Source organism: Babylonia areolata, chromosome 8 (assembly GCF_041734735.1).
Source record: "Babylonia areolata isolate BAREFJ2019XMU chromosome 8, ASM4173473v1, whole genome shotgun sequence".
Lineage (NCBI taxonomy): Eukaryota > Metazoa > Mollusca > Gastropoda > Neogastropoda > Buccinidae > Babylonia > Babylonia areolata.
The window spans coordinates 4,349,200-4,376,699 of NC_134883.1; the positions used below are offsets into that span (position 1 = coordinate 4,349,200).

Sequence of the window (27,500 nt, forward strand, 5' to 3'; positions counted from 1 at the left end):
ATGAACGCACACACACGCACGCATCTGCATGCACACTCACTCACACACACACACACACGCGCGCGCGCACACACACACACACACACACACACAAATAACAGACTGACAAGCTAAAAATGTCCACGACAAATAGAGAGAACGGGCTTCATGTTTTGTACCACAGGTGATCGCCAATGACGCCGATTCCGGCAGTGACGGCACCGTGACGTATTCCATGCTGCCCCACACCTACTTCACCCTGGCAGCGGATGGCTGGATTTCCGTCAAGACCGCTCTCGACTATGAAACCCTCCCCAACACCTTCACCTTTGATGTCGTGGCCACTGATGGTGGAACTTCCGCCCGATCAGCCACGGCCACTGTCACCATCAATGTCGGCGATGTGAACGACAACACTGCCCTGTGTAACCCCAGCATGATCACCGTTCAGATGAGGGAAGACGCCACGGGGCCTGTGACAACGCTGTCCTGCAGCGACAGCGATTCCGGGGTGAACCAGCAACTGACGTACACCATCAGCACCGTCAACAGCGTTGCTGGAGCAGGAAACTTCGCAGTGGATGGCAGCGGAGCCGTGACGGTGTCGGCGTTGGATTACGAAACCAACACGGCGTTGAACGTTGTCATCTTGGTTGCTGATCAAGGCACCACGCCCAGGACCACCACTGTTTATCTCACCGTGACCGTTACAGACGTTAACGAGAACGACCCGGCTTTCAGCGGTACACCCCCGTTCTCTGCCAACGTAGCCGAGAGTGAGGCACCCGGTTTCGCTGTCTTGACTGTGGCAGCCACTGATGCGGACGACTCGGACGTTATCACTTACTCGTTGGATGACACTACGTACATTGAGGTGGATTCCAACACAGGTGCAATCACCTTGAAATCTCAGTTTGATTACGAGACGACTCCGACTCATACCGTGAATGTTTGCGCGACTGATTCCAACACGGTGGATGCCATCAGGAGCACCTGCGTGTCTCTGACCATTACAGTCACGGATGTGAACGACAATGACCCAGTGTTCTCTCCCAATGTCTATTCAGGCAGTGTGGACGAAAACGCAGCCAATGGACAAACAGTGGTCACGGTGACAGCTGCTGATGCTGACACACTGGCAGCAGGAAGCACCATCACCTACTCAATCCCTCTTGGAAACACAAACAACGTTTTTCGCGTGGACACGACAGGTGGTCATGTGATCGTCGATGACAACACGAACCTTGACTATGAAACCACCACGAGTTTTACCTTGACGGTGAGAGCGGAAGATGGAGGTGGCAGATCAGCAGATGCTACAGTGACCATTACCGTTAATCCGCTTAACGAGGTGGCGCCAGCGTTTACACCCACCTCATCGACAGAAACGGTGGCAGAGGATGCTGCTCCAGGATCGATTGTCACCATCACCGCTGCGGACACCGATAGCGGCAGTGACGGGACTTTGACTTACAGCATCGCTTCAGGAGATGCTGGTACGTTCTCCATTAACCCCTCAACAGGGGAGGTCAGCCTGGTGGCGGGTCTAGATAGGGAGACGACCCAACAGTACATCCTGACAATACTGGCGACAGACGCCGGCACGAACCCCTCCGCCAAGACCGGAACATACACACTAACCATTGACGTCACAGATGTGAATGATGTCACGCCTTCCTGTTCGGCGACGTTTTACGCGGCCACCATCCCGGAAGACGCCGCAGTCTCTGACTCTGTCACGGACATCAGCTGCTCGGACGGTGACCAGGATCCAGCCAACCTCAACAACGATCTGACCTACACCATCACGAATGACCCAACCCCTCTATTCGCTGTAGACACCTCGGGCAGAGTGACCGTCGCCACAGCCAGCTTTGACCGCGAAACGACGTCATCGTACACGCTGACGCTGGAGGTGGCGGACAAGGCAACAACGGGCAAGTTGACTGCCACTGTGACGCTGCAGGTGGACCTGACTGACGTCAATGATAATGATCCGGTTTTTGCGGCGAATCCTTACACCCCCACAGTTCCTGAAAATAGTGCCGTTGGATTTACGTTGGAGACCGTTGTGGCATCAGACAGCGATACAGGCTCAAACGGTAAGATTTTGTTTGTTTGTGTGATTTTTCTTCTTTTTTTTTAAATCTATTTTTATTTTCATTTTATTAGTCCTGTGTCAAATGGTCGATTTAAATTCAGTTTGTGATCTGTGTCTCATGACTGGTATGTATTCCACTCATTGGTTTATACTGGTATTGGTATTGAATGTTTGGGTGTGTTCCAGTGTTCATTGACCTGAAGTTGTGTACCTTGTGAATAGAGAGTTACCACGATTTACTATTTGTTAATCATTTGATCTCCGTGCCAGTTGCATTGCTTGGTTCTAACTTTTAGACAGTTACACGTGACTAAATGCCTACGTTGACCGAACTACGACATTGGTCAGTTCCATACTACACACAGTTAGTAGCGGGTTACGACCATACTAGGCTCTTCCGTCCGAGCAATGCAACTGGCTCACTGTTTATCAAATTGAATGTTTGTGGTGTTGTTTTTCTCATTTCATTCATTACATAGCCTTGTCTCTTTTATCGTTATCTGTGTAATTAGAAGTCACCCTGTAATGTTATCAGCATTATCAATCAAGAAGCTAGCCAGCCAGACAGTAGATAAACAAGCTCAATAAATACATCAACAAAGAGAGACAGATAGACATATTCGATAATGCTTCTTTCTAATGTTAGTGTCGATGGTTTTGTTTGTTGTTGATGTTGGGTTTGTTGTTAATATTTTGGGTTGTTTTTCCTATCGTCATTACTGGCGCCACTTCTGCGTCGAAGCTAACAACACAACCCTATGTCGCTGCTAAAGCAGCTGCTATGGTATCGGAACTTCTACCTGTCTCCTACTCGCGAAACATGTACACATCATCGGTACCACCAACCACTGCCTGACCGAATCTTTGCATTTTCAGCCGCTCTGACATTCAGCCTCACCTCAGCCACCCCAGCCGGCAAGTTCGCCGTCGACCCTCAGACAGGTGACGTGACCGTGGCCGCTGCCCTGGATTACGAAACGGACACTGCCTACACCTTGGTGGTGACGGCCACGGACCAGGGAGCGTCGCCCAGGAGCCAGTCAACGACAGTGTCGGTGACGGTGAGCGATGTGGACGACAACCCGCCCGTGTGTGCTTCCTCCCTGTACACGGCTACCCTGGCGGAAGACGCCAACCCTGCCACGGCCACTGTGGTCACCGTGTCTTGTCCAGATGTGGACACTGCGGTGGGTTGGGGGAGGTGTGGGGGTGTACAGTTCTTGTTCTATATTGTGTCGTTGAGTTGTTGTTTTTTGTGTGGTGGTGGTGGTAGTTGCTGTCTGTATCTGTCTTTCTTTTTTCTTTCTTTCCTTATTCATTTTTTTCTGTACTTTTTTCTTCATTCCTTCCTTCTTCTTGTTCTTCTTGTTCTCCTTCCTTCTTCTTCTTCTTGTTCTTCTTGTTTTTCTTCCTCCTTCCTTCTTCTTGTTCTTCTTCCTCCTTCCTTCTTCTTCTTGTTCTTCTTCCTCCTTCCTTCCTTCTTCTTCCTTCCTTCCTTCCTTCTTGTTCTTGTTCTTCTTGTTCTTGTTCTTCTTCCTCCTTCTTCCTTCTTCTTGCTCTTCTTGTTCTTGTTCTTCTTGTTCTTCTTCCTCCTTCCTTCCTTCCTCTTGTTCGTCTTGTTCTTGTTCTTGTTCTTCTTCCTCCTTCCTTCCTTCTTCCCCCGTTCTTTCTTTCATTACCCCTTGTCCCTTTTCTCCTGCTACTCATCCATCTTCTATTATTACTTCTTCTGTTTCGTCCCCTTTTCATTCGAGTCTCTTGTTGTTTTGGAATCCTTCCTACATCAACTAAAGTGAAAGCTTCTCTGAAGGCCTTCAACATCAGCCACGACACATGGGAGCTGAATGCAATGGACAGATCCTGTGAGGCCAACAGAATCGCTGCAGCAGAGCAATGCAGACAGGCCAGGAAAAGCAGTGCCAGCAAGTCTCTGACAGCCGCCACCATCCCCTGTCCATGCTGCGTCAGAACCTTCCGGGCGCGGATTGGCCTGACCAGTCATCTGCGCACCCACAGAGCCCAACCCACCCACCCCCAGGATGACTAGATGGTCCTCGTCGATCCCGACGGACGAATCACACATCAACTAAATGCTCAGCATTGACAAAACACTTGTTGACAGGAGTATCCAATTAAACATTAAAACAAGATCATAACTGATGATGATAATTATAGATTGTGTCTTGTTTTTCTTTTAGTCTGCCTGTAATATTTTGGATAGTGTGAAAATAGTGGAAATATATGTGATCTGACTTGATATTCATGTGTTTATTTATTTATCATCCCCCCAGCTGGATGACAACGATGGTCATCAACGATCTCGATGGACACACCACTATTTATCAAGACGTCTTGCTATAGCGCATACTCATGAAGCTCTATGCCCTTTGTGGCGTGTGTGCGGTGCGTGGCTCTTTGGTGTGTGTGTGTCTGTGTGTTGGATGCGCGCGCGTGTGTGTATGGGTGCGTGCGTGTTCGTGTAAATGCGTGGCCCTTGTACCATTATGACTGCACCTTTCCAGAGTGTTGTGACCTACTCCCTAACGAACGCACTGTTCAGTGTGGACTCCAGCACAGGTGTGGTGTCACTGACAGGCGGCCTGGACTATGAGACCGCCCAGGTGCACACAATGACCGTCACCGCATCGGACGGTGCCCGAACTGACACCACAACCGTGCAGGTGAACTTTCCCTCCCTCCTCCCCCCTCTCTCTCTCTCCCTGTCTCTCTCTGTCTGTCTGTCTCTTTCTCTCTCCTTTCTCTGTCTCTCTCTCTCTCTCCCTGCTCTCTGTCTCTCTCTCTTTCATTCTGTGTGTCTGTCTCTCTCTCTCTCTCTCTCTCTGTTTTTAGTTCATGTTTACTTTGGTTGTCTTGATTAGTTGGTTGACTGTTTGCAGATTGATATATACAGGTAAAAGTTGTACTTCTTCACGATTAACACATGTTACTGATAATTAACTGGACTGGTCGATTAGTTCAGTTGATTATGATGAATACAGTTCCCCTTCCTCTCACTCAGCGCCTCCACGTCCCCACCTCTTACAGTCTCATCATTAATATTACTTGTTTTCGTACCACTGCTGCATTGAATATTTACCTTGTGATCATGGTTCAGGTAATCGTCACCGACGTGAATGAATTCGACCCGACTTTTGACCCCACTACCCCTTACACCGCCAGCGTCCCTGAAGATTCCCCCATAGGCTTCACGGTCAAGGACGTCGGGGCCAGCGACAGCGACCTCAGTGATACCACCTTGACCTACACCATGACAGGAGGAAGTGGCAAGTTCACTATTGACTCCGTCACGGGAGTGATCGCTCTGTTGGGAACGTTGGACAGGGAGACGACGTCCTCCTACACCTTAGACCTGGAGGTGGCGGATGGGTCAGGGGGCCTGCCCGCCCGCACCTCCACCACCTCCATCGTCGTCACCGTGACTGACGTCAACGACAACGACCCCACCTGCACGCAGACGTCCTACGTGGCCACGGTTGCGGAAGGCACCACTTCTGTCCTCACTATTTCCTGCTCCGACGTGGACACCTCCACGCCCACTGTGCAGTACACGTTGCTGGCTTCCGGCAACACCGGCACGGCGTTCGGGATCGACGCAAACACGGGAGTGCTGTCGGTGGTGGGCAGTGTCGACTACGAAACGTTGAGCTCGTATTCGTTGGTGGTGGAGGTGGACGATAAGGACACCCCGACAGCCCGAACAACAACGGTGCCCGTGACCGTGACGGTGACTCCGGTGAACGAAGCGACTCCGGCCTTCCCGGCGGGAGGGTATAGCAATACGGACGTAGTGGAATCGACGGCGGTGGGGAGTGTGGTGCTGACGGTGTCTGCGAGTGACACAGACACTGGTCTCCAGCATGGTGAGTGAGGGGGGTTCGTGTCACTGTCTCTTACTGATGTTCGTTCCTGCTTCGGTTTGTCGTTCTATGCGTGTCTGTGTGCGTGCGTATGTGCTCCTTTATGGTGTCGATCTGTATCAGAAATTACATGTGAATTAGATCCACCATTTCCATGACGAGAATTCTTAGGAAAAAAAGATGTTGTTTCAGTGATATAATTTTGTCTTTTCAAGACATTGCCTTCACATGCACCACGAATATAATGTTTTTGGTCGATGCCTTGGGGCACAAGGAACCATATTACAGAAAATCAACCAGCCAGTTGAGACAGTGCAGTATGTAAAGCCTTGAATTACTGCTAACAAATCGAACAAAAAAGCTAACGTATACCGTGTCCTGGACTACGACCATTCACTCAGTTGTGCTTAATTGAACTGAACTCTTACCTCCACATTAGGAACTACATAATTCAGCAGATATTGATCTTTCGCGTGTGTGTGGTGTGTGAGTGCTCGTGTGTGTGTGTGTGTGTGTGTGTGTGTGTGTGTGTGTGTGTGTGTTTTAAGTTTGGTGTACAATACCAACGATGTTCCTTGATATCCTTCATGTTGATGCCCAGAGAAGGTCAGATGATTGATGTGTTTGTGTGTGTGTGTGTGTGTGTGTGTGTGTGTGTACAGGAACTGTTCGGTACAGCATAGTGGCAGGTGACACCCAGGGCGATTTTGCCATTGACTCCAGCAACGGAGAGATCTCTGTGGCCAAACCTTTAGACCGTGAGGGGGCGTTTTCCTCTTATTCACTGACGGTGAGTTTGAGTGGTGTGTGTGTGTGTGTGTGTGTGTGTGTGTGTGTGTGTACAAGTCTATGTGTGGCGTGCGCGCTGACACATTTGTTTCGTCATGTTACGGGAGAAGCCCTGTGTTCACTTGTCTCGTCGGCTGGTTTCTTTTCTTGAATCTTCCTTGGATTAAAATGTTATAAGAATCTCTCTCTCTCTCTCTCTGGTTATATGCCTGTACCGTCTCTGTCTGTCTGTATCTGTCTGTCAGCATTTTTCTCTATTTTTATCTCCAAGGTCTGATAATCAATCACCTTACTGCTCTCTCGCTCTGATGATGAATCATCTTTCTTAGGAAAGCAAAAAAAAAAAACACCCCAAAATAAGCATGCACGCACGTTTATTCGAGAGCGTGAACACACACACACACACACACACACATACACACTCACACTCTCACTCTCTCTCTCTCTCTCACTCTCACTCTCACTCTCTCATACACAATCACATAAACCATCAGTGTTGATTGATGTACACCTGGCAGGTAAGAGCCTCCGACGACGTGGCGGGCTCGGGCAACGAACTGTCGTCGGACGTGGCCGTGGGCATCACCATCACGGACACCAACGACAACTACCCCGTCTTCAGTCCAGCGTCTTACACAACCACCATTCTGGAGACTGCTGCTGTGTCTGGAACAGTCATCACTGTCACCGCCACCGATGCCGATGCTGGTGAGTAAGACGTGGAGAGGGGGTGTTGGACTTGAGAGAAGAACACTAACGAACGAACACACACACACACACACACACACACACACACACACACACACATATATATATATATATATGTATGTGTGTGTATATATATATATATATATGTGTGTGTGTGTGTGTACAGACAGACAGACACATGTACACACACACACACACACACAAACACACACACATAAATATGTGTGTGTGTATGTATGTGTGTATACATCTGTCTGTCTGTCTGCACACACACACACACACACACACACACACAAAGTGTCATTTACTCACCCATACACTGACATCAACACTCACAAAAATTGAAGTAAGGAAATACAAAAATAAATGAGGAAATTGTAAACGCTTTCAAATGAATAGGTGAATAATCCAACAAAGGCAGGTGAAAATGTTAACCCTGCCAGGACAAACTTGTCATTATGAAAGATGAAGAAGAAGAAAAAACCCCACCATAAAGAAAGAAAGATTTAAGTCAAAAGAATGATACAAAAAGGAAAGGAGAAAGATAGAAAATAAGAGAAAAAAAAGGAATGACTGAAGAAGAGAAAGAGAGGGTGGGAGACAATGAGAGAGACAGAAACCGAAACAGAGGGGGCAAAAAAGTAATAATAATAATAATAATGGATACTTATATAGCACACTATCCAGAAATCTGCTCTAGGTGCTTTACAAAAACGCTTTGTTAACATAAAACATTACATCTATGTTACATACACACACCAAAATGTGACTACACACACACACACACACACACACACACACACACACACACACACACACTGCATACATACATTTTAACAATACGTGTGTATCTAACAGCTACCCTAACACATACGCACACATAGGCAGGCACAAACTCACGCACACACAATACACATCCCTATACATGCATGTAGTTATGTACACATACATATGTATACACACATAGTCAAGCACAGCTAACGCAAAGGAAGTGGACCTACCACAATTGAACTTACTGCTGAGGATAAAGGTGGGTTTTGAGACGAGATTTAAAAGATGCGAGGGAATCAGAATGACGGAGGTTATCAGGGAGCTTGTTCCATGTCTTCGGCGTTTGAAAAGAAAAGTAAGGTAAAACACCAGGACAATTTTTTGTTTCTGTACTGACTATAATCTAACCTTCACATAACTGTGTACACAGGAACTTCTTCTGCGTTCACTCGTATGCACACGAGTGGGCTTTTACGTTTATGACCGTTTTTACTCCGCCATGTAGGCAGCCGTACTCCGTTTTCGGGGGTGTGCATCCTGGGTATGTTCTTGTTTCCATAACCCACCGAACGCTGACATGGATTACAGGATCTTTAACGTGCGTATTTGATCCTCTGCTTGCATATACACACGAAGGGGGTTCAGGCACTAGCAGGTCTGCACATATGTTGACCTGGGAGATCGTAAAAATCTCCACCCTTTATCCACCAGGCGCCGTCACCGTGATTCGAACCCGGGACCCTCAGATTGACAGTCCAACGCTTTAACCACTCGGCTATTGCGTCCGTCTGTACACAGGAACAAACGCTGCTCTGACGCTCAGTGTCTTCTCGGGCAACACGAACAACGCGTTCAGCATGTCCGGCTTTGACCTCATTCTGGACAATGCACTGGACTACGAAACTACTAAATCATACGACTTGGTCATTCAGGCAGTGGACGGGGGATCCCCTACCGCTCTTACCTCTCAGGTAAGACAGTGAGAGAAATGAGTTTTTAGGATGATTAATTTTTTCTGAGAAATAGTAAGTTAGGAAAATTGATGTTTGTTTTTTTTTTTTTTTTTTTTTTTTTTTTTAAAGCAGGAAATACGAAACGAAACTAAAAGAAGGAAACTTGCAGTGTCATGTCAGGCACAGCGAATGGTTCCACGGAGAGAATTAAAACCGCTCATGGTTGCTGTCTTTTGAATAGTTGCAATCCTCTCATCCTCCTTTAATATTCTTAATTCAAAGAATCTTTATGAAGTCACTGTATGATAATAGAAATGGATTTTTTTTTGTATGGATGATAGTAGAAATATAGTTTTGTACTAGTCCCCCCCCCACCCCCTCTTATCACACTGACAGCCAGCCTATTGCGGTGGAAAGGGTTTTCTTCGGATCTGAAGTTAACTTCGTTAGGTTTCGTTGTGCTAAGATCTCCTTGATCCCTTCTCCATCACTACTTACCGTCCATTCCTCTCTCTTCCCTCATGCCTCTCTCTCTCTCTCGCTCGCTCGCTCTCTCACACATACACACATACTTACCCACTATCTGTCTTACTCTCTGTTCCTCACTTCCACACTCTGTCACCATATCTATCACACTATCTAACTCTATCACTCTGTCACTTTCTTACTCTCTCCATCACTCTCTCACTATCTTCGAATCTCTCTCTCTCTCTCTCTCTCTCTCTCTATCTCTGTTTCTCTTTCTCTGTCTCTTTCTCTGTCTGTCTCTCTATCATTTTCTATCTCTCTCTCTCTGTCACTGTCTCTCTCTCACTTCCCCCTCACTCTCTCTCTCTCTCTCACCATTTTTGTCACTCTCTCTCTGTCACCCTCCCTTTCCCTAACTCTTTCGTCCCTTTTCTGTCTGTTACCCTCTCTGTCTCTTTCTGTCAAACACACACACACACACACACACACACACACACACACACACACACACACACTCTCTCTCTCTCTCTCTCTCCCTTCCTTACCCCGTCTCTGTCTCTCTCCGTCCATTTCTCCGACTCATACCCACCCTCTCTCTCTCTGTCTCTCTGTCTGTCTGTCTGTCTCTCACTTTCTCTCTCTCTCTCTCTCTGACCAGGCCCGCATTTCCATCGTGGTGGGGGCAGTGAACGAGGACGCCCCCGTCCTCACGGACACCACCTACACGGCCACCATCCCCGAGGACCAGGCTCTGGGCACCCTCATCTACACCGCAGTGGCCAGCGACACCGACCAGGACGGCAACAACGACGGCACAGTCACCTACAGCATCACATCCGGAGACACGAACCCCAACTCCTTCATTGTGGACCCCAACAGCGGCGAGGTCCGCGTCTTCTCCCGTCTGGACTACGACACGGCTCCTCAGGTGGGGGTGGGGGTGGGTTTCGGGGGAAAGCGTGTGGAGTTGAGAACCTCCGCCTTTTTTGTGTGTTGTGTTTATTGTACTTTTCATTTGGTGGTGGTGGTGCTGCTGTTATTGTCGTGTCTTTGTATGTCGGTCTGCACTTTTACCAGTGTCTGTCTTGTCTGTCTGTCTGTTTCTGTCTGTCTCTCTGTCTCCCCTCTCTCTCTCGCTCGCTCGTTCGTTCTCGCTACCTCTCTGAGAGTATGTACGTGTGTGTGTTCGTGCGTGTATGCGAGCTCACGCATATCAGGGCCATCGAGCGCTTTTTCGGGTGGACGGGGGATAAGGGGGGGGCAGGGGGGAGTGGAGACACATACATGTATGGTTCCTTCTTTCCTGTTAAGGAAGGAATACATGGTAGTAGCACTTTCAGTCTTTTGACTTGTGTGATATTTGATGATTAGTAGTAAAAAGTATTCAAGCACTCAACCTCCCAATTCCTTCCCGTACCCCCCACAGACCTACACTCTGACCCTAGTGGCGACTGACGGGGGCGGCTTAACGGACACAGCGACCCTGACGTTATCGCTGAGTGACGTGAATGACCACACGCCGCAGTTCAGCGCCACTTCTTACACCACCAACCTGGACGAGAATGTGGTCACCAGCACGTCCGTCTTCACCGTCACCGCCACTGACAACGACTCCGGTGTGAATGGACAGATCGCTTTCAGCATTACTGGTAAGGACGGGCACACCAGGGCAGGAGGCGGCGTTTTAAAAAAAAAGAAGTTTTTATCAGTACCGTCATTATCATCATCATTATTGTTATTGCTAGTATTATAATTAATATCATCATCATTATTATTGTTGTTATTGTTTTGGGTTGTTGTTTTTTGACTCACTTGTGTAAACAAAGTGAGTCTATGTTTTAACCCGGTGTTCGCTTGTCTCTGTGTGTGTGTGTGTCCGTGTGTCTGTGGTAAACTTTAACATTGACATTTTCTCTGCAAATACTTTGTCAGTTGACACCAAATTTGGCATAAAAATAGGAAAAATTCAGTTCTTTCCAGTCATCTTGTTTGAAACAATATTGCACCTCTGGGATGGGCACAAAAAATAAAAAAAGAAGCCTAATTATATGCAAACGGCATTTACTGTTACATTTATATTTTTTTTTTCTCTAAACTTGGCACTTTGACCTCTTATTCTGACACAACAACAAAAGGAGTCATTATTATCATTTTTTGTTCAAACAGGAACTTCTTTTGCTAATCATGGAATTTTTATTTATTTTGCAAACGTTTTGGTGCAGATAGTAAAAAAGGGGAAATTACTCTGTAATTAATGCTAGGGGACTTAATTTATCACAAGTGAGTCTTGAAGGCCTTACCTCTTTTTTTGTTGTTGTTTTTTACATGGATACTTATACAGCGCCTATCCTCTGTCGGAGACCAAGTTCAAAGAGCTTTACAAACTCGGGGTCATTAAATTTGCACAACAGGATGCCTGCCTGGGCAGAGCCGACTGACGGCTGCACTAGCAGATCTGCAATTATTGTTATTGTTGTTATCACTATTCTCATCATCATCATTATTATTATTATTATTATGTTGTTGTTGTTGTTGTTGTTGTTGTTATCGTCACTGTTGATGATTAATTATTTCTTCTTGTTATTATTGTTATCATTATCGTTATCAATAATTAGGGCGTTTGGGTGATACGAAGGTCAGGCATCTGCTCTTTTTTTACTCACTTGTGTAAAGAAAGTGAGTTTATGTTATAACCCAGTGTTTGGTTGTCTGTGTGTCCATGGTAAACTTTAACATTACCATTTTCTCTGGAAATACTTGATCTGCCAATACCAAATTTGGCTTAAACATTGTAGGAAAAAATCTCCTCACAGTCATAACAATAATAGGTTGTACGTCTCCCGAATTAAGCCGTATTTCCGAATCATTAACGGTTTATTTCGTTGAGGCTCGTTCCGGAATCCGAAAACGCCATTTACCGCTTCCCAGTTACCGGAACGTAGGCTATGCTTGGTAAGAAGACGGCTTGACATCGTTTTTCTTTTCGCAATTACAAGAAAAGAAATACAAATTCAGGACAGAACACATACTGTGACCCTGACTGCACCATCGACGCGTTTACTGCATATGAATATTCTGAAATGGATACTGAATTTACTGGACTGAACATAAAAGAAAAATTAAATCAAACGTTTCCTTCACTTTCGGTCAGTTTGTTGTGGGATTGGTTTGTGCAGATCTGTACATGTTGCGGTGTGTCTGAGACGATGTCAACGTCTCCTTTATTGCCGAATTAAAAAGAATTTCTTAAATAATCGAGATATGCCATGAAAACATGGTTTAAATTGTGTTATTGCCTCAAATACGATGATATTTTAATCACACTGAAAAATATCAGTTTGTTCAAGTGATGTCAGATGTGGCATTGCATTGAGGTAGACTACTTGTTTCTGAAGAGAACATCCATAGTTCGATCCCGCGAGAAGGCCAGTTTTCCCCCCAAAGCTGATCAATATTAAATACAGGACCCATTTTAATTATTTGTTAATCCTTTTTTCTCTCATGATTCCTTTACTAGATACAGCGCGTTTCACAAGTGAGTCTTGAAGGCCTTGTCTCTCTTGCTTCTTTGTTTGTTCGTTAGTTGGAATATTGATAAAATGATTGATTGAATGGTTTTTATTCATGGATAAACGAAGATTTTGTTTATTGATAAATAAATGAATAATGATAAAACAAGCACGTTTATCATTCATTCATTTATCCATTAGTTTATCCGTTCACTGACTCAGTCAAACAATCACTCGTTGCATTCCAGACGGCAACGGTCAGAGTTCGTTCGCGATTGACGGCGCTTCAGGCGAGGTGACGACGACTGCCGCCATAGACTACGAGGCCACCCCGATCCTTTACCTGGTGGTGCAGGCCTTGGATGGGGGCACCCCGCCCCTCTCTTCCACAGCCCTGCTCCGCATCAACGTGGTGGACCTCAATGACAACCCGCCTGTCGTCGTGCCCGATGACTTCGCCGTCACCTGGCCAGAGGATGTGGCTGCCAACACTCAGGTGGGGGACGGGATAAAATATGTAAAAGAAAGAGAAGAAGTTGGGTTTTTTTTATGAAAGGAAATGGAAAAAAGAGCAGGTTCCAAAACGACTTCTCTCTGTGCATAGAACTATACTACTACTACTACTACTACCACTACTACTACTTCTATTACAACTACTGCTGCTTCTACTTCTTCCTCTTCTCCGCCTCCTCCTCCTCCTTCTTCTCCTCCTCTTTCTTTCTTCTTCCTTCTCCTCCTTCTCATTCATCTCCTTCTTTCTTCTTCTGTGAAGTCATTAGTGCACCGCACTGAAAAAAACTGAGGGAGACCTAAAACAAATGTGAAAGAAAGAAGAAAAAGAGGGGAAAAAAGAGAAGAGAGAGGAAAAGTGGAAAAAGAGTAAGTTTCCAATATACAGTCCACGATGAACTGGACGCTTTGACAGAACAGGATTGGGGTGGAAGTGGGCATAGGCGGCGTGAGAAGTAGGAGGGGCAGTGGAGGTGAAAGTATTTATATTTGTATTTCTTTTTATCACAACACATTTCTCTGTGTGAAATTCGGGCTGCTCTCCCCAGGGAGAGCGCGTCGCTATGCTATAGCGCCACCCATTTTTTTGTATTTTTTTCCTGCGTGCAGTTTTATTTGTTTTTCCTATCGAAGTGGATTTTTCTACAGAATTTTGCCAGGAACAACCCTTTTGTTGCCGTGGTTTCTTTTACGTGCGCTAAGTGCATGCTGCACACGGGACCTCGGTTTATCGTCTCATCCGAATGACTAGCGTCCAGACCACCACTCAAGGTCTGGTGGAGGGGGAGAAAATATCGGCGGCTGAGCCGTGATTCGAACCAGCACGCTCAGATTCTCTCTCGCTTCCTAGCGGACGCGTTACCTCTAGGCCATCACTCCATCAGTGTGTTTCGCTGACTCATATGTCATCACCACCATCATCATCATGATAGTGAAGACGTGTGCACGTGACTCACTATCATCGCCACAGTGAAGAAAAACGTGATTGTGATTTTAAGACGATTTGGCAAAAGACCAATGCATTTCCGCAGCAAGATGTAACATTGACGAGACAGTTTCACATCTTGTGTCAAGTTATATTGCTTTAAAAAAAAAACAACTTATTTCTTACTGTAGACTTTTTTCAGCCAACATATGTAGGGTATTCGTGAGTGAATAGAAAGGTGAGTGAATAGAAAGAGAGAAAACATAAACAGAATGAGAAAAAACTGTGTGCAGGGAGAGTACTCTTTCTCGCCTTGAAGAAGATACGAGCCACTGTTGTCTTTCTTGATACAGCACGTGATCATGACATTTCTTTGCCGTTTTTTCAATTCTTATTATTAATTTTACCTCTTTACTGAAGTGAGTTCACTGTCATCCATTACATACCATCAGTGCTTTCGTCACTCACACTGACGCTATTATTGCCGTAAATACAGTTACTTCAATTTCCGTTTTTACCCGTGTAGTTAACTTGCCGATAGCATTATCATCGTGCTCAGCAAAACCTTTCTCCCCATTTCGTTTCTCATGTACACTGTATAACAAAAATTAATTTCTTCAAAACTTTCACACACACACACACACACACACACACACAGACTCACTCACCTACTCACACACACACACTCACGCACGCATGCACGCACGCACAGACACCGCCAAACACACACACACACACACACATACACAGACTCACTCACCCCCCCCCACTCACACACACACACACACACACACACACGTACGCACGCATGCACAGACACCGCCACACACACACACACACACACACACACACACACACACGCACAGCACACAAACACGCACACAGACAGACTCACTCACCCACTCGCACGCACGCACGCACAGACACCGCCAAACACACACACACACACACACACACACACACAGACTCACTCACCCACTCACACACACACGCACGCACGCAAGCACAGACACTGACCGCCAAACATACACACACACACACACACACACACACACACACACACACAGACTCACTCACACACACACACACACACACGCGCGCGCGCGTGCGCGCACGCACGCACGCACGCACAGACACCGCCAAACACACACACACTCTCTCTCTCTCTCTCTCTCTCTCTCTCTCTCTCTCTCTCTCTCTCTTTCATCTCTGTCCGTCACGGTGTCCCAAAAGGTGGCCAGTGTAGCAGCGACGGACGCAGACTCTGCAGCGAACAACAACAACGTGGTGGTGTTCAGCCTGACCAGTGCCGACTTCTCTGTGGACCCGTCCACAGGGGCCATTACCACCAGTGGCAATCTGGACAGAGAGGCTAACCCAAGGTGACCACCACATGGGCTGTGATGGGAAGAATAGAACAGAGAGGGGAAGACATAGAACAGAGAGGGGAAGACATAGAACAGAGAGGGGAAGACAGAACAGAGGGGGGGGCATGAAGGGAGGGGAGAAAGTGTGTGTGTGTATGTGTGTGTGTGTGTGTGTGTGTGTGTTTGTGTGTGTGTGTGTGTGTGTTTGGCGGTGTCTGTGCGTGCGTGCGTGTGAGTGGGTGAGTGAGTCTGTCTGTGTTGTGTGTGTGTATGTGTGTGTGTGTGAGAGAGAGAGAAAGAGTTTGTGTGTGTGTGTGTTTGGCGGTGTCTGTGCGTGCGTGCGTGCGTGTGAGTGAGTCTGTGTGCGTGTTTGTGTGTGTGTGTGTGTGTGAAAAGGATAGAGTGCAGGAGGGAGAGATAGACAAGAGAAAAAAAAACAAAAACAGAAAGCCATTACCACCAGTGGCAATCTGGACAGAGAGGCTAACCCAAGGTGACCACCACATGGGCTGTGATGGGAAGAATAGAACAGAGAGGGGGAGACATAGAACAGAGAGGGGACATGAAGGGAGGGGGGAAAGTGTGTGTGTGTGTGTGTGTGTGTGTGAAAAGGATAGAGTGCAGGAGGGAGAGATAGACTAGAGAAAGGAAAAAAAACACACCAAAAAACAAAAAACCAACAACGGAAAGCCATCTGGATGGAGAGGCCAACCCAAGGTGGCCACGACACGGGCTGAGATGGGAAGAATAGAACAGAGGGGAGAAGACACACACACAGAGGGAGTGGAATGCAATGCGAATATTCTATTCAGAATAGGCCATAGCCTCTCTCTGAAGGCGTTATTACTTTTTTTTTTGTTGTTGTTGTACGCTTATAGTTGACTTCATCAAGTTTTTGCGCCTTATACATATTGTTATTATTAGTAGTAGTTCTTTTTTTTAATGTATTTATCTATTATTTATTTACTTTTTTTTCTCAAGGCCTGACTAAGCGCGTTGGGTTACGCTGCTGGTCAGGCATCTGCTTGGCAGATGTGGTGTAGCGTATATGGATTTGTCCGAACGCAGTGAGGCCTCCTTGACCTACTGAAACTGAAACTGAAACTATTGAAACGGACAGTGATTATCACAGCAATATAGATTCTAAACAATTGTAAACAAGATGCACAAATGAAGTACATAAATTCATCCAAAATGCTAACCTGTACTAATATATAGTAGTTTCCGTGCTTTGTAGACAGATAAAGCAAAGTTCGTCAGGACATTTTCTTTTTCTTTTTTCTTCTTCTCTTTTTCTTTGTAGAAAGTGTGTGTGAAAAGAAAAGGACTGTGCTGGAGGGAGAGACAGAGAAAGGAAAAGACAGAAAGATAGAGAGTATGAAGGAGGAGAGAAAGCATGCGTGAAAAGAAAGGGGGGGGGGTGAGTTTCAGTTCCAGTATAAAGGATGTGTCAGAGCGTGCGGGATGATCCATATACGCCACACCACATCTGTATTTTCTATTTAAAGGCAGCAGATGCCTGACCTTCGTATAAACCCAGTACGCTGATCAGTCTTTGATAGATAAGACAAAATAAATAAAAAAATGAAATAACGTATAGTGAAAGAAAAGATGCCAACGTAGATGGCAAATGATTGGAGATTCACGTATTTATGGCATATTACTGTTTTTTATATAGTGTGTACCGGATAACATCGGTAGGTGTTCAAACTGTGACCATTGAACAAAAGCATAACTCTCCCATACAGACAAAGGTGTTTTCAGAACCAGTCTCATGATTACAAATCAATGAATCTGCAAAACAACAGACACAAATGACTCGGCAGACATGTTAATGAAAATTGATAGTCCAAGAGAAAGTATGGACCAGATAACGGTAAGTTGTTTTTTTGGGTACACACAAGATTTATATTAAACGTTTTGTCTCTTCCACCAAAGTCGTTTCTTCTCGCTCACCATGGGGTTCTGTTTTCCCTTCTGCAGTGGGCACGTGCTGACTGTGGTGGCCACAGACCAGGGTTCAAATCCAGCACAGAACACTGTCAGCGCCACCGTGACCATCCTCCTCAGCGACGTCAACGACAACGACCCCGTCGTGACTGGCCCTTACGACATCACGGCAGCGGAGGACACGGGTGTTGGGAGCATCCTGTTCCAGATCACCGCCACTGATGCTGACATTGGCGATAATGGGAGGTATGGCTGTGTCTGGCTATACTGGCGATAATGGGAGGTATGGCTGTGTCTGGCTATACTGGCGATAATGGGAGGTATGGCTGTGTCTGGCTATATTGGTGATAATGGGAGGTATGGTGTCTGGTGACACTGGCGGTAATGGGAGGTATGGTGTCTGGTGACATTGGTGATGATGGGAGGTATGATGTCTGGTGACATTGCTGATAATGGGAGGTATGGTTGTGTCTGGCTATACTGGTGATAATGGGAGGTATGGCTGTGTCTGGAGACATTGGCGATAATGGGAGGTATGGTTGTGTCTGGCTATACTGGTGATAATGGGAGGTATGGTTGTGTCTGGCTATACTGGTGATAATGGGAGGTATGGGTGTGTCTGGCTATACTGGTGATAATGGGAGGTATGGTTGTGTCTGGCTATACTGGTGATAATGGGAGGTATGGTTGTGTATGGCTATACTGGTGATAATGGGAGGTATGGTTGTGTATGGCTATACTGGTGATAATGGGAGGTATGGTTGTGTCTGGCTATACTGGTGATAATGGGAGGTATGGTTGTGTCTGGCTATACTGGTGATAATGGGAGGTATGGCTGTGTCTGGCTATACTGGTGATAATGGGAGGTATGGTTGTGTCTGGCTATACTGGTGATAATGGGAGGTATGGTTGTGTATGGCTATACTGGTGATAATGGGAGGTATGGTTGTGTCTGGCTATACTGGTGATAATGGGAGGTATGGCTGTGTCTGGCTATACTGGTGATAATGGGAGGTATGGCTGTGTCTGGCTATACTGGCGATAATGGGAGGTATGGCTGTGTCTGGCTATACTGGTGATAATGGGAGGTATCGCTGTGTCTGGCTATACTGGTGATAATGGGAGGTATGGCTGTGTCTGGCTATACTGGTGATAATGGGAGGTATGGTTGTGTCTGGCTATACTGGTGATAATGGGAGGTATGGCTGTGTCTGGCTATACTGGTGATAATGGGAGGTATGGGTGTGTCTGGCTATACTGGTGATAATGGGAGGTATGGTTGTGTCTGGCTATACTGGTGATAATGGGAGGTATGGCTGTGTCTGGCTATACTGGTGATAATGGGAGGTATGGCTGTGTCTGGCTATACTGGTGATAATGGGAGGTATGGTTGTGTCTGGCTATACTGGTGATAATGGGAGGTATGGTTGTGTCTGGCTATACTGGCGATAATGGGAGGTATGGCTGTGTCTGGCTATACTGGTGATAATGGGAGGTATGGTTGTGTCTGGCTATACTGGTGATAATGGGAGGTATGGTTGTGTCTGGCTATACTGGTGAAAGTGGGAGGTATGGTGTCTGGTGACATTGCTGATAATGGGAGGTACGGTGTCTGGTGACTCTGGTGATAATGGGAGGTACGGTGTCTGGTGACTCTGGTGATAATGGGAGATATGGTTGTGTATGGTGACACTGGCGATGATGGGGAGGTATGGTTGTGTCTGGCTATACTGGCGATAATGGGAGGTATGGTTGTGTATGGTGACACTGGTGATAATGTGTGTGAGTCCCTCTTTCATTCCTTTTCCTGTCTTTTACTGACTTATTGACTGTTGCGGTAATGGTGGGTGGTGATGGTAACAGTAACAGTCGCAATATCTGTCACAGTGACAAGGATGCTGTTGGTGATGGCGGGCATATGATAATGATGACAGTGATGATAACGATCGTGAATGATAATCATGGCGGATGACTGATGTGGATCATCAGTCCTATGAATGACGAGTGTTTGCAATAACGGCAACCGTTACAAGCATGTACGATGTTGACATTGAAAAATGATGCTGGCAGTGAAATATAGAAATGATTGTGTGCATGTCCGTGTTCGTGTGTTTGCTCGCGGGTCTTTTGTTTTTTTTTCGTGGGTGGAGGTCACACAGGAGGAGGTTGGTGGCAAGGGGTATGATGATGACAGTTGTAGAATTCAGATTTTCACCTCTCTCCTTCTCCTCTTCCCCAAGGCTGACCTACACCATCGTCAGCGGCAACACCAACACCGACCTGAACATCATCGACACCAATGGCATGGTGCAGGTGGGCGCCAACGGTCTGGACCGCGAGACCACTGACGTGTACAACCTGGAGATTCGGGTGGCCGACAACGGCTCCCCCACCGCTCGCTCCGTCACCGTCACCGCCACCCTCACCGTGTCAGACGTCAACGACAACGACCCCGCCTTCACCGGCACCCCATACGCCTTCTCCGTCGCCGAGAACTCCGTGGTGGGGGTGCTGGTGGGGACCGTCGCTGCCAGCGACATCGACACGGGTCTGAACGCCAATCTAGTGTATTCTATCCAGAACTTTTGGGCCGGGGACAGCACGCATTTTGTGTTGGATGCTGCCACTGGGGAGATAGGTCAGTGATAAACATGTAGGTTAGCGTTGATCATGTTTGTGTGCGAGGTGATGTGTGTCTGTATCGTTGTGTACATGATGACGATGTTGATGATGATTTGGATACTTACACAGCGCCTATCCTCGGTCGAAGACCAAGCTCCAAGCGCGTTTACACGTTTGTGTTTGTTGGTTGTGCATTGGTTGTTTTTTCCTTATTGTTCCCTGATTATTGTTTGTGGATATGTCTTTTTTATCTTGATCACTACCGACATTGTTGTACAACATCGTTCTTAAATAACATGCATAAATAAACGACACATCCTGAAATGGTGTGGGCATTTCATTCATTACAAAAGAAATGTCATACTGACATTGCCAAGTATGCTCTTTAGTGTGAGCGAGCTGAAAAGACTCTTTGAAATGGGGCTGAGTAATGAGTCAACAATTCATCACCTTTCTTCCATGTGATCTTTCCTTCAACAGACACGGCGGTGACGACCCTGGACAGAGAAACGAGGGACACCTACTCCATCTGGTGCCGCGTCAACGACCAAGGAACGCCGCAGCGCTATGCAGATGTCAACGTCACCATCACCATCACGGACATCAACGACAACCCACCCATCTTCTCCGCCGCCACCTACACGGGAACGGTGGCGGAGAACACGGCCGTGGACACCAGTATTTTGACCGTGACGGCCACAGATGCCGACATCGGCACCAACGCCGACATCACTTACGCCATCGACACCAGCACAACCGCTGGGGCTAGGGCTCGTACTTTTCTGAAGGTGGGTCAAACTATGTATTTTTATTCTTTTTTTTGTAAGTTTGCGTTCGTTTTGTGGCAAGTTTCTGTTCATTTTATGAAAGGTTTATGTTTGTTCTATCGTTTGAATAGAGTGATCGGTCAGTTGCTAGCTCACTGACTTTCCTGTTTGCTTTTTTACTTGCATGACATTTTTCGTTTCGTTTCGGTTTCTTTTCTTTTCGTCTCGTTTCTCATTTCGACAAAAGAACGAATCGCGTCATTCCTACCCCTCAGGTGGAAAGTGCCACCGGGAAGGTCAAGGTCAAGGCCAACATCGACTACGAAACCGACACGTCCTTCACCTTCGAGATCACGGCTACGGACGGGGGAACACCGGCCTTCACAGCTACCACCACAGTCACTGTCACCGTCACTGACGTCAACGACAACTCGCCGTATTTCACGTCGACTTTCTTCAACTCGGAAGTTGCCTATGGGGGTCAGTGCAGCAATGCCGTGGCTCAGCCTGTGTGTCAGGACGTGGACTCTGGGCTGAACGGGCAGGTGACTTGTTACCTGGTGGCCAGTACCTACGACTACCTGTTCCATATGAGTGACTCATGTGAGTAGCTTTTTTTCCAATTTAGTTAGGGGAGGGGATGTGTGGTTGGCGTTATAGAGGGAAGAAAGGGGTGGGGTGAGGGACTATGGTGAAGGTGTGTTTATGTGTGGGGGGGCGTGAATGTTAACGTTGACTGTTTCTCAGTAACAGCGGTTTAGGAACCGAACTTGATAGAATGGTGGGTGCGGGTAAGACCGTTCCATTCACCCAGTATGATGATATGGTAAGCAGGGTGAGATGATTAATTGGGAACAACAATGACGACAACAACAACAGCAACGACAACAGCAACAAAAAAAAAAAAAAAAAAAAGAGGATCGATGAGCTCTTATCTTACAACAGATTTCCACCAAACTTGTGATAATGACTAGCCATGATGGCAGCAGGACCCCTTTTGAACTTCAAGGAAATGGTTCAAAAATGGCATGTGAAAACAGCTGGGAAAGTTTGTGGATGCAAAGGAATTCAGGTTTTATATGTTATGTTTGTGAAACTTAGCATATGATTGGTAATAATGAGAACTAACATCAACAGATAGCTGGGGCCAGAACTCAAGGTAACAATATGGCACAATTGTTGGTTATGGCGGAAACAAACGATTTCAAATGTCACGGTTGATTAAAAGTTCAATGTCATAATGGTATGTGATTAATGGTGTCTTGTAACAAGATGATGTGCTTTACATTGTCCTTTTTTTTCCTTTCCATAATCCAATCTCTATATTCGATGAAACTGGTATAGTGCATGAGTCTTTGTCGGTCAAGTTAAGTCTTGCTGTGCTTGTGCCCCAGCGTTGATGCTTCTCGTTCTCTCTCTGTTGACTTCTTCCTCCACCACTCGTTTTTTATTCATTTTCTTCACTTTATTTATATCTCAGCTTAGTTTTGTACAAAACTCATGTATGTTCACGTCTTCTAGTTATGATGACATCCGTCACATATTCAGTATGTACATGCGACAGGACAGGACTTTATATAAGATTTTCTTCTTGTCCTGTTCATCGATATCTGTGTTGTATTGTGACATGTTCCATATAAAATACTGTTTAAACCATGAGTCTTGAAGGTCTTGCCACTCTTGATTTGTACGTCTTCCAAATTGCGCACTGTCTTCTGTACCCAGGCGCTTTAACGACGCAGACGGTCGCCTCAGCCAACTTTCGATACACGGTTGAAGCGCAGTGCAGGGACGCGGGATCACCCGTAAGATTAGCTGCGACACCCGCCACTGTGCGGGTAGACACGTTCATACCCGATCAGGTCGTGGTCAGGTAGGTCGTGGTCCTTGTTGTTTTTGTGTGGTAGATGGTTAGTTGTTGACCATGCTATTCTGATGCTGTGACAGGTTGGTGTTGTGGTGGTGGTGGTGGTGATTTTGTGTGGTAGATGGTTAGTTGTTGACCATGCTATTCTGATGCCGTGACTGGTTGGTGTGGTGGTGGTGGTGTTGGTTTTGTGTGGTAGATGGTTAGTTGTTGACCATGCTATTCTGATGCTGTGACAGGTTGGTGTTGTGGTGGTGGTGGTGGTGGTTTTGTGTGGTAGATGGTTAGTTGTTGACCATGCTATTCTGATGTTGTGACAGGTTGGTGTGGTGGTGGTGGTGGTGTTGGTTTTGTGTGGTACATGGTTAGTTGTTGACCATGCTATTCTGATGTGACAGGTTGGTGTTGTGGTGGTGGTGGTGTTGGTTTTGTGTGGTAGATGGTTAGTTGTTGACCATGCTATTCTGATGTTGTGACAGGTTGGTGTTGTGGTGGTGGTGGTGTTGGTTTTGTGTGGTAGATGGTTAGTTGTTGACCATGCTATTCTGATGTGACAGGTTGGTGTTGTGGTGGTGGTGGTGTTGGTTGTGTGTGGTAGATGGTTAGTTGTTGACCATGCTATTCTGATGTTGTGACAGGTTGGTGTGGTGGTGGTGGTGGTGTTGGTTTTCCCGTAATTTTGTTTGTTTTTTTCTTTTTTCTTTCTTCGGTTGTGCGCGCATGTGTGTGTGTGTGTGCGTGTGTGTATAAATCTAGTGTGTACTTACTTAAAACTTACACAGTGAATTTGATTTCCGTTTGATGAGGCAGTTGGTTATATCCGTTTTGTTTATAAAGAATTTGCGTTGCGGAATCATTTTATTTTCAAAATTTTACCTTGATATGTTTTGATTTGAATAAAAATTTATTCAGTAAATATGTCACACATGTACAGATAGACAGCGGAGCAACAACAAGCTAACAGCTTATATCGTGCTCATGATATGTTTTGTTTTCACTTCGACTGGTTTTAACACGTGATGGGTATTTAGCCCAGAAAATAACGCCTTTGCGGTCAGTTGGGCTTTTTTGAATTGATTGTTTTCCTTCCCTTTTCTTTCTTCCTTCTGTAGGCCCATACCCCCACCCCCACCCCCCACGCCCCCCCGTTCCCCCCTCCCCCGCCTTCCGTTGGCCCATACACCTCCACCCCCGCCCCCACGCTATCTCGGTCCCCCACCGACATAGAATAGAATATGTCTTTATTACCAAGTGTACCGGGGTCACGAGGAATTACTCATTTGATGTTCAAATCCTGTCCAAAAGTCCTGATACTTCACGACCGTCACAAAGTAATGCAATCTGAACACTGTTAGTGACAGCAATGGTCAGGCATCGGTCAAAAACCTGCCGACACATCATAATGATAATGCACATACGTGACAAAATAACACAGTGTGAACAGTTTTGCGTACTGGTCACCAACGGCCACATAGTAGTGGTTAGTTTATTAAAACCTGCCAAGAGGTCATAACAAGAAATAAACATGTCAAAATATGCGCGGAATGTATTAGAATATAAAATGAAAGCAGAAACGTTTGTTTATGTAGGGGAGGGGGGTGGGGGCGTTTTGGGACAGATTTTCGAATAATGTCGGTGAGGAACCAAAACAGCATGTGTAGGACGTCCCAGAATGTCCCGCAGGGGACAGATTAGGACACGGACAAGTCCCCCGGGAACGATTTAGGACGCTGATGCTTACTCCAGGGGATGATTCAGGACTGATACGCCTCCCGGGGGACCTACAGAAGGGGGTGGGGGACGACTTGGAACGTTACACCGGTATATGTGATGTTCAGATTCCAGTTGAGCATCAGCAAAGCGGACTTTGAGGCCCAGCAGTCTACGTTCATCGCGAACCTGCAGTCCATCGTGAGGGGCACCTACTCCACGGCCCTCCTGCGGCTGTGGTGTGTGCAGGAGAGGGGCGGCACGGCCACAACGCCCGGCCCCGTCCCCACGGGCAGAAGGCGACGTCTTCTGCAAAGCTCCAAGTGTGTGCAGCATCATGTCATCTCTGGCTGTCCCGTGCCCCGTGTCTCTGTCTGTCTGTCTGTCTGTCTGGATGGCTCTCTGTCTCTCTCTGTCTCTCTCTCTCCCTCTCTCTTGAACCTTGTCCATATTTGGGTTGATGAATAAATCTTCTGAATCTCTGTTTCTGTCTGTCTGTCTGTCTGTCTCTCTCCTTCCTTATTTTTCTTTCCGTGTGTGTGTGTGTGTGTGTGTGTGTGTGAATTATTTTACCCGTTACACTAACTCTAAAGCTTGTTCAAGCGGATAAATACAACGTCTATCATTTGTTCTGGCATATAATTTTCTTTTTCTGGTTCTGTCCGCAATCTTGGTTTTTACCTCGATTCATCCCTCACGATGGAAACTCATGTGAACCATCTGTGTAAAGTTCTTTACCTTCAGCTTCGTAAGATTAGTAAAATCCGCCCCTTCCTGTCTGTTGATGCCGCCAACAAACTTGCCGTTGCCTTCATTTTATCCCCCATAGATTATTGTAATTCTCTCTTTGCTGGCTTTCGCAATGATAAACTCTACAAGCTCCAGAAAATACAGAATAGTGCAGCTCGACTCGTCCTTAAGAGAGAGAGTGCTACTGCTCTCCTGCGGACACTTCACTGGCTGCCTGTTCAAGCCAGAATTGAATATAAAGTTGCCTGCCTATGCTTTCAGTGCCTGAATTGTGATACCACACCCTCATATCTTTCTGAGCTTGTTAACCCGTACTTGCCAAACAGAACATTGAGATCTCTTGATTCCTCCCAGCTAACTGTTCCCCGATACTTCCTTAACTCTTGTGGAAAGAGGTCGGTTTAAACATTTTTAATATAAAAAAACAAGGTGCAATACAGCGTTCAATTAAGAAGACTTGAGCAACAACAAGCATGAGCTTATATCGTGCTCGTTCATATGTAACAAGCAATACACAAACGCAATGGCGAAAATACACACATTATTTGACAATGAAAAGAAGGTTGAAATGCAAGACAAAACTAAACTAAACAAGAAAAACAACAACAACAAGAACACACACAAAAAACAAACCCAAACTACTATTACCGCAACTACCACTGACAACAACAACAATGAAAATATTAATGATAATACTAATACTAACATAGTAGCAACAATAATAACACATTGGAAAGGTCATTTTCCGTCTTCTGCCCAACAACTTGGAATTCTCTGCCTATTTCTCTCAGACAAACAACTCATCTATCTGCCTTTAAAGTAAATCTTAAAACTTATCTTTTTAAAAAATACTTGTCATAACTCTAATAGTGCTGTTGTCACAGGCCCATGGCAATGTGAGTGTGTATGATGGGAGAGTAGAGAGAATGGGAGTGGGTAGATGGATGGTGGTGGTGTGGTTCGAAAGGGAGAATGACCAGATTTTTTTTACCCTTTTTACCTTTTCTATCCAAAATTTTATTTTACAATTTTTACAAAATCTGTGGCACGCAGATTACAATTATGTTCCTTTTTACATGTATGTATTTTAAGTGAAAATTGCTGTCATCTCAGCCGTTAAATCATGTGTGTGTCTGTGCGTGGGTGTTAGTGTGAGTGTTGGAGTGTAACAGTTGTAGTATTGACACTATGCTACTTTGCGAGTTTTATGCATTATATTTTTTTTATAATAATACTAATGATTTTGTTTTTATGTTTCTACTACTTTTTATATGCTTTCTTGTTTCACTTTAGGTACTGGATTGTAAAGCGCTTAGAGCTTGCTTATGCTTGTATTATAGCGCTATATAAAAACAAAATATTATTATTATTATTATTAAATGCCTCGTGGACGTTGTTTACTCAAGTGTTGTATGTGTGTTGACAGAGAATAGGCATTGACAGACTCAACATCTGGAATAAAAAAAAATCTCCTCTCATGAGTGATCTGAAGGGAGCAGTGTGGGAATCTCCTCTGTCGGGTGATCTTTTATTTATAGTCCGTTTCTGGCTGTGTTTAGGGGAACCTTGACAAGCTGGGTGCCAGTAAACCACAAAAGAGAGACACTAAACTTGTGGAAAAAGGGGGGTGGGGTGAAGTAAACAAACAAGAATGATCAGAATGAATGCAAGGAGGGTTAAAAAAAAAAAAAAGAAAAGAAAAAAAAAAAGGGGGAACTCAGAAAGCAGACAAGCTAGTGCCTGAGTTTCAGTTTCAGTTTCAGTAGCTCAAGGAGGCGGTCACTGCGTTCGGACAAATCCATATACACTACACCACATCCGCCAAGCAGATGCCTGACCAGCAGCGTAACCCAACGCACTTAGTCAGGCCTTGAGA

General features: G+C 45.9%; 1 protein-coding gene across 1 annotated transcript in view; it reads left to right on the forward strand.

The window, feature by feature from the left end:
* Positions 1-27,500, forward strand: part of LOC143284468 (protocadherin Fat 4-like) — a 100,833-nt gene that overhangs the window by 63,006 nt on the left and 10,327 nt on the right. The window contains exons 23-39 of the mRNA XM_076591126.1: positions 164-2,081; positions 2,957-3,267; positions 4,603-4,761; positions 5,196-5,961; positions 6,621-6,748; positions 7,266-7,455; positions 9,025-9,197; positions 10,306-10,575; positions 11,074-11,296; positions 13,405-13,652; positions 15,825-15,973; positions 17,942-18,154; positions 20,149-20,546; positions 21,011-21,318; positions 21,573-21,900; positions 23,023-23,170; positions 25,003-25,197. Of these exons, the coding sequence (XP_076447241.1) occupies positions 164-2,081; positions 2,957-3,267; positions 4,603-4,761; positions 5,196-5,961; positions 6,621-6,748; positions 7,266-7,455; positions 9,025-9,197; positions 10,306-10,575; positions 11,074-11,296; positions 13,405-13,652; positions 15,825-15,973; positions 17,942-18,154; positions 20,149-20,546; positions 21,011-21,318; positions 21,573-21,900; positions 23,023-23,170; positions 25,003-25,197 (6,125 nt within the window). The remainder of the gene's footprint in view (positions 1-163; positions 2,082-2,956; positions 3,268-4,602; positions 4,762-5,195; positions 5,962-6,620; positions 6,749-7,265; positions 7,456-9,024; positions 9,198-10,305; positions 10,576-11,073; positions 11,297-13,404; positions 13,653-15,824; positions 15,974-17,941; positions 18,155-20,148; positions 20,547-21,010; positions 21,319-21,572; positions 21,901-23,022; positions 23,171-25,002; positions 25,198-27,500) is intronic.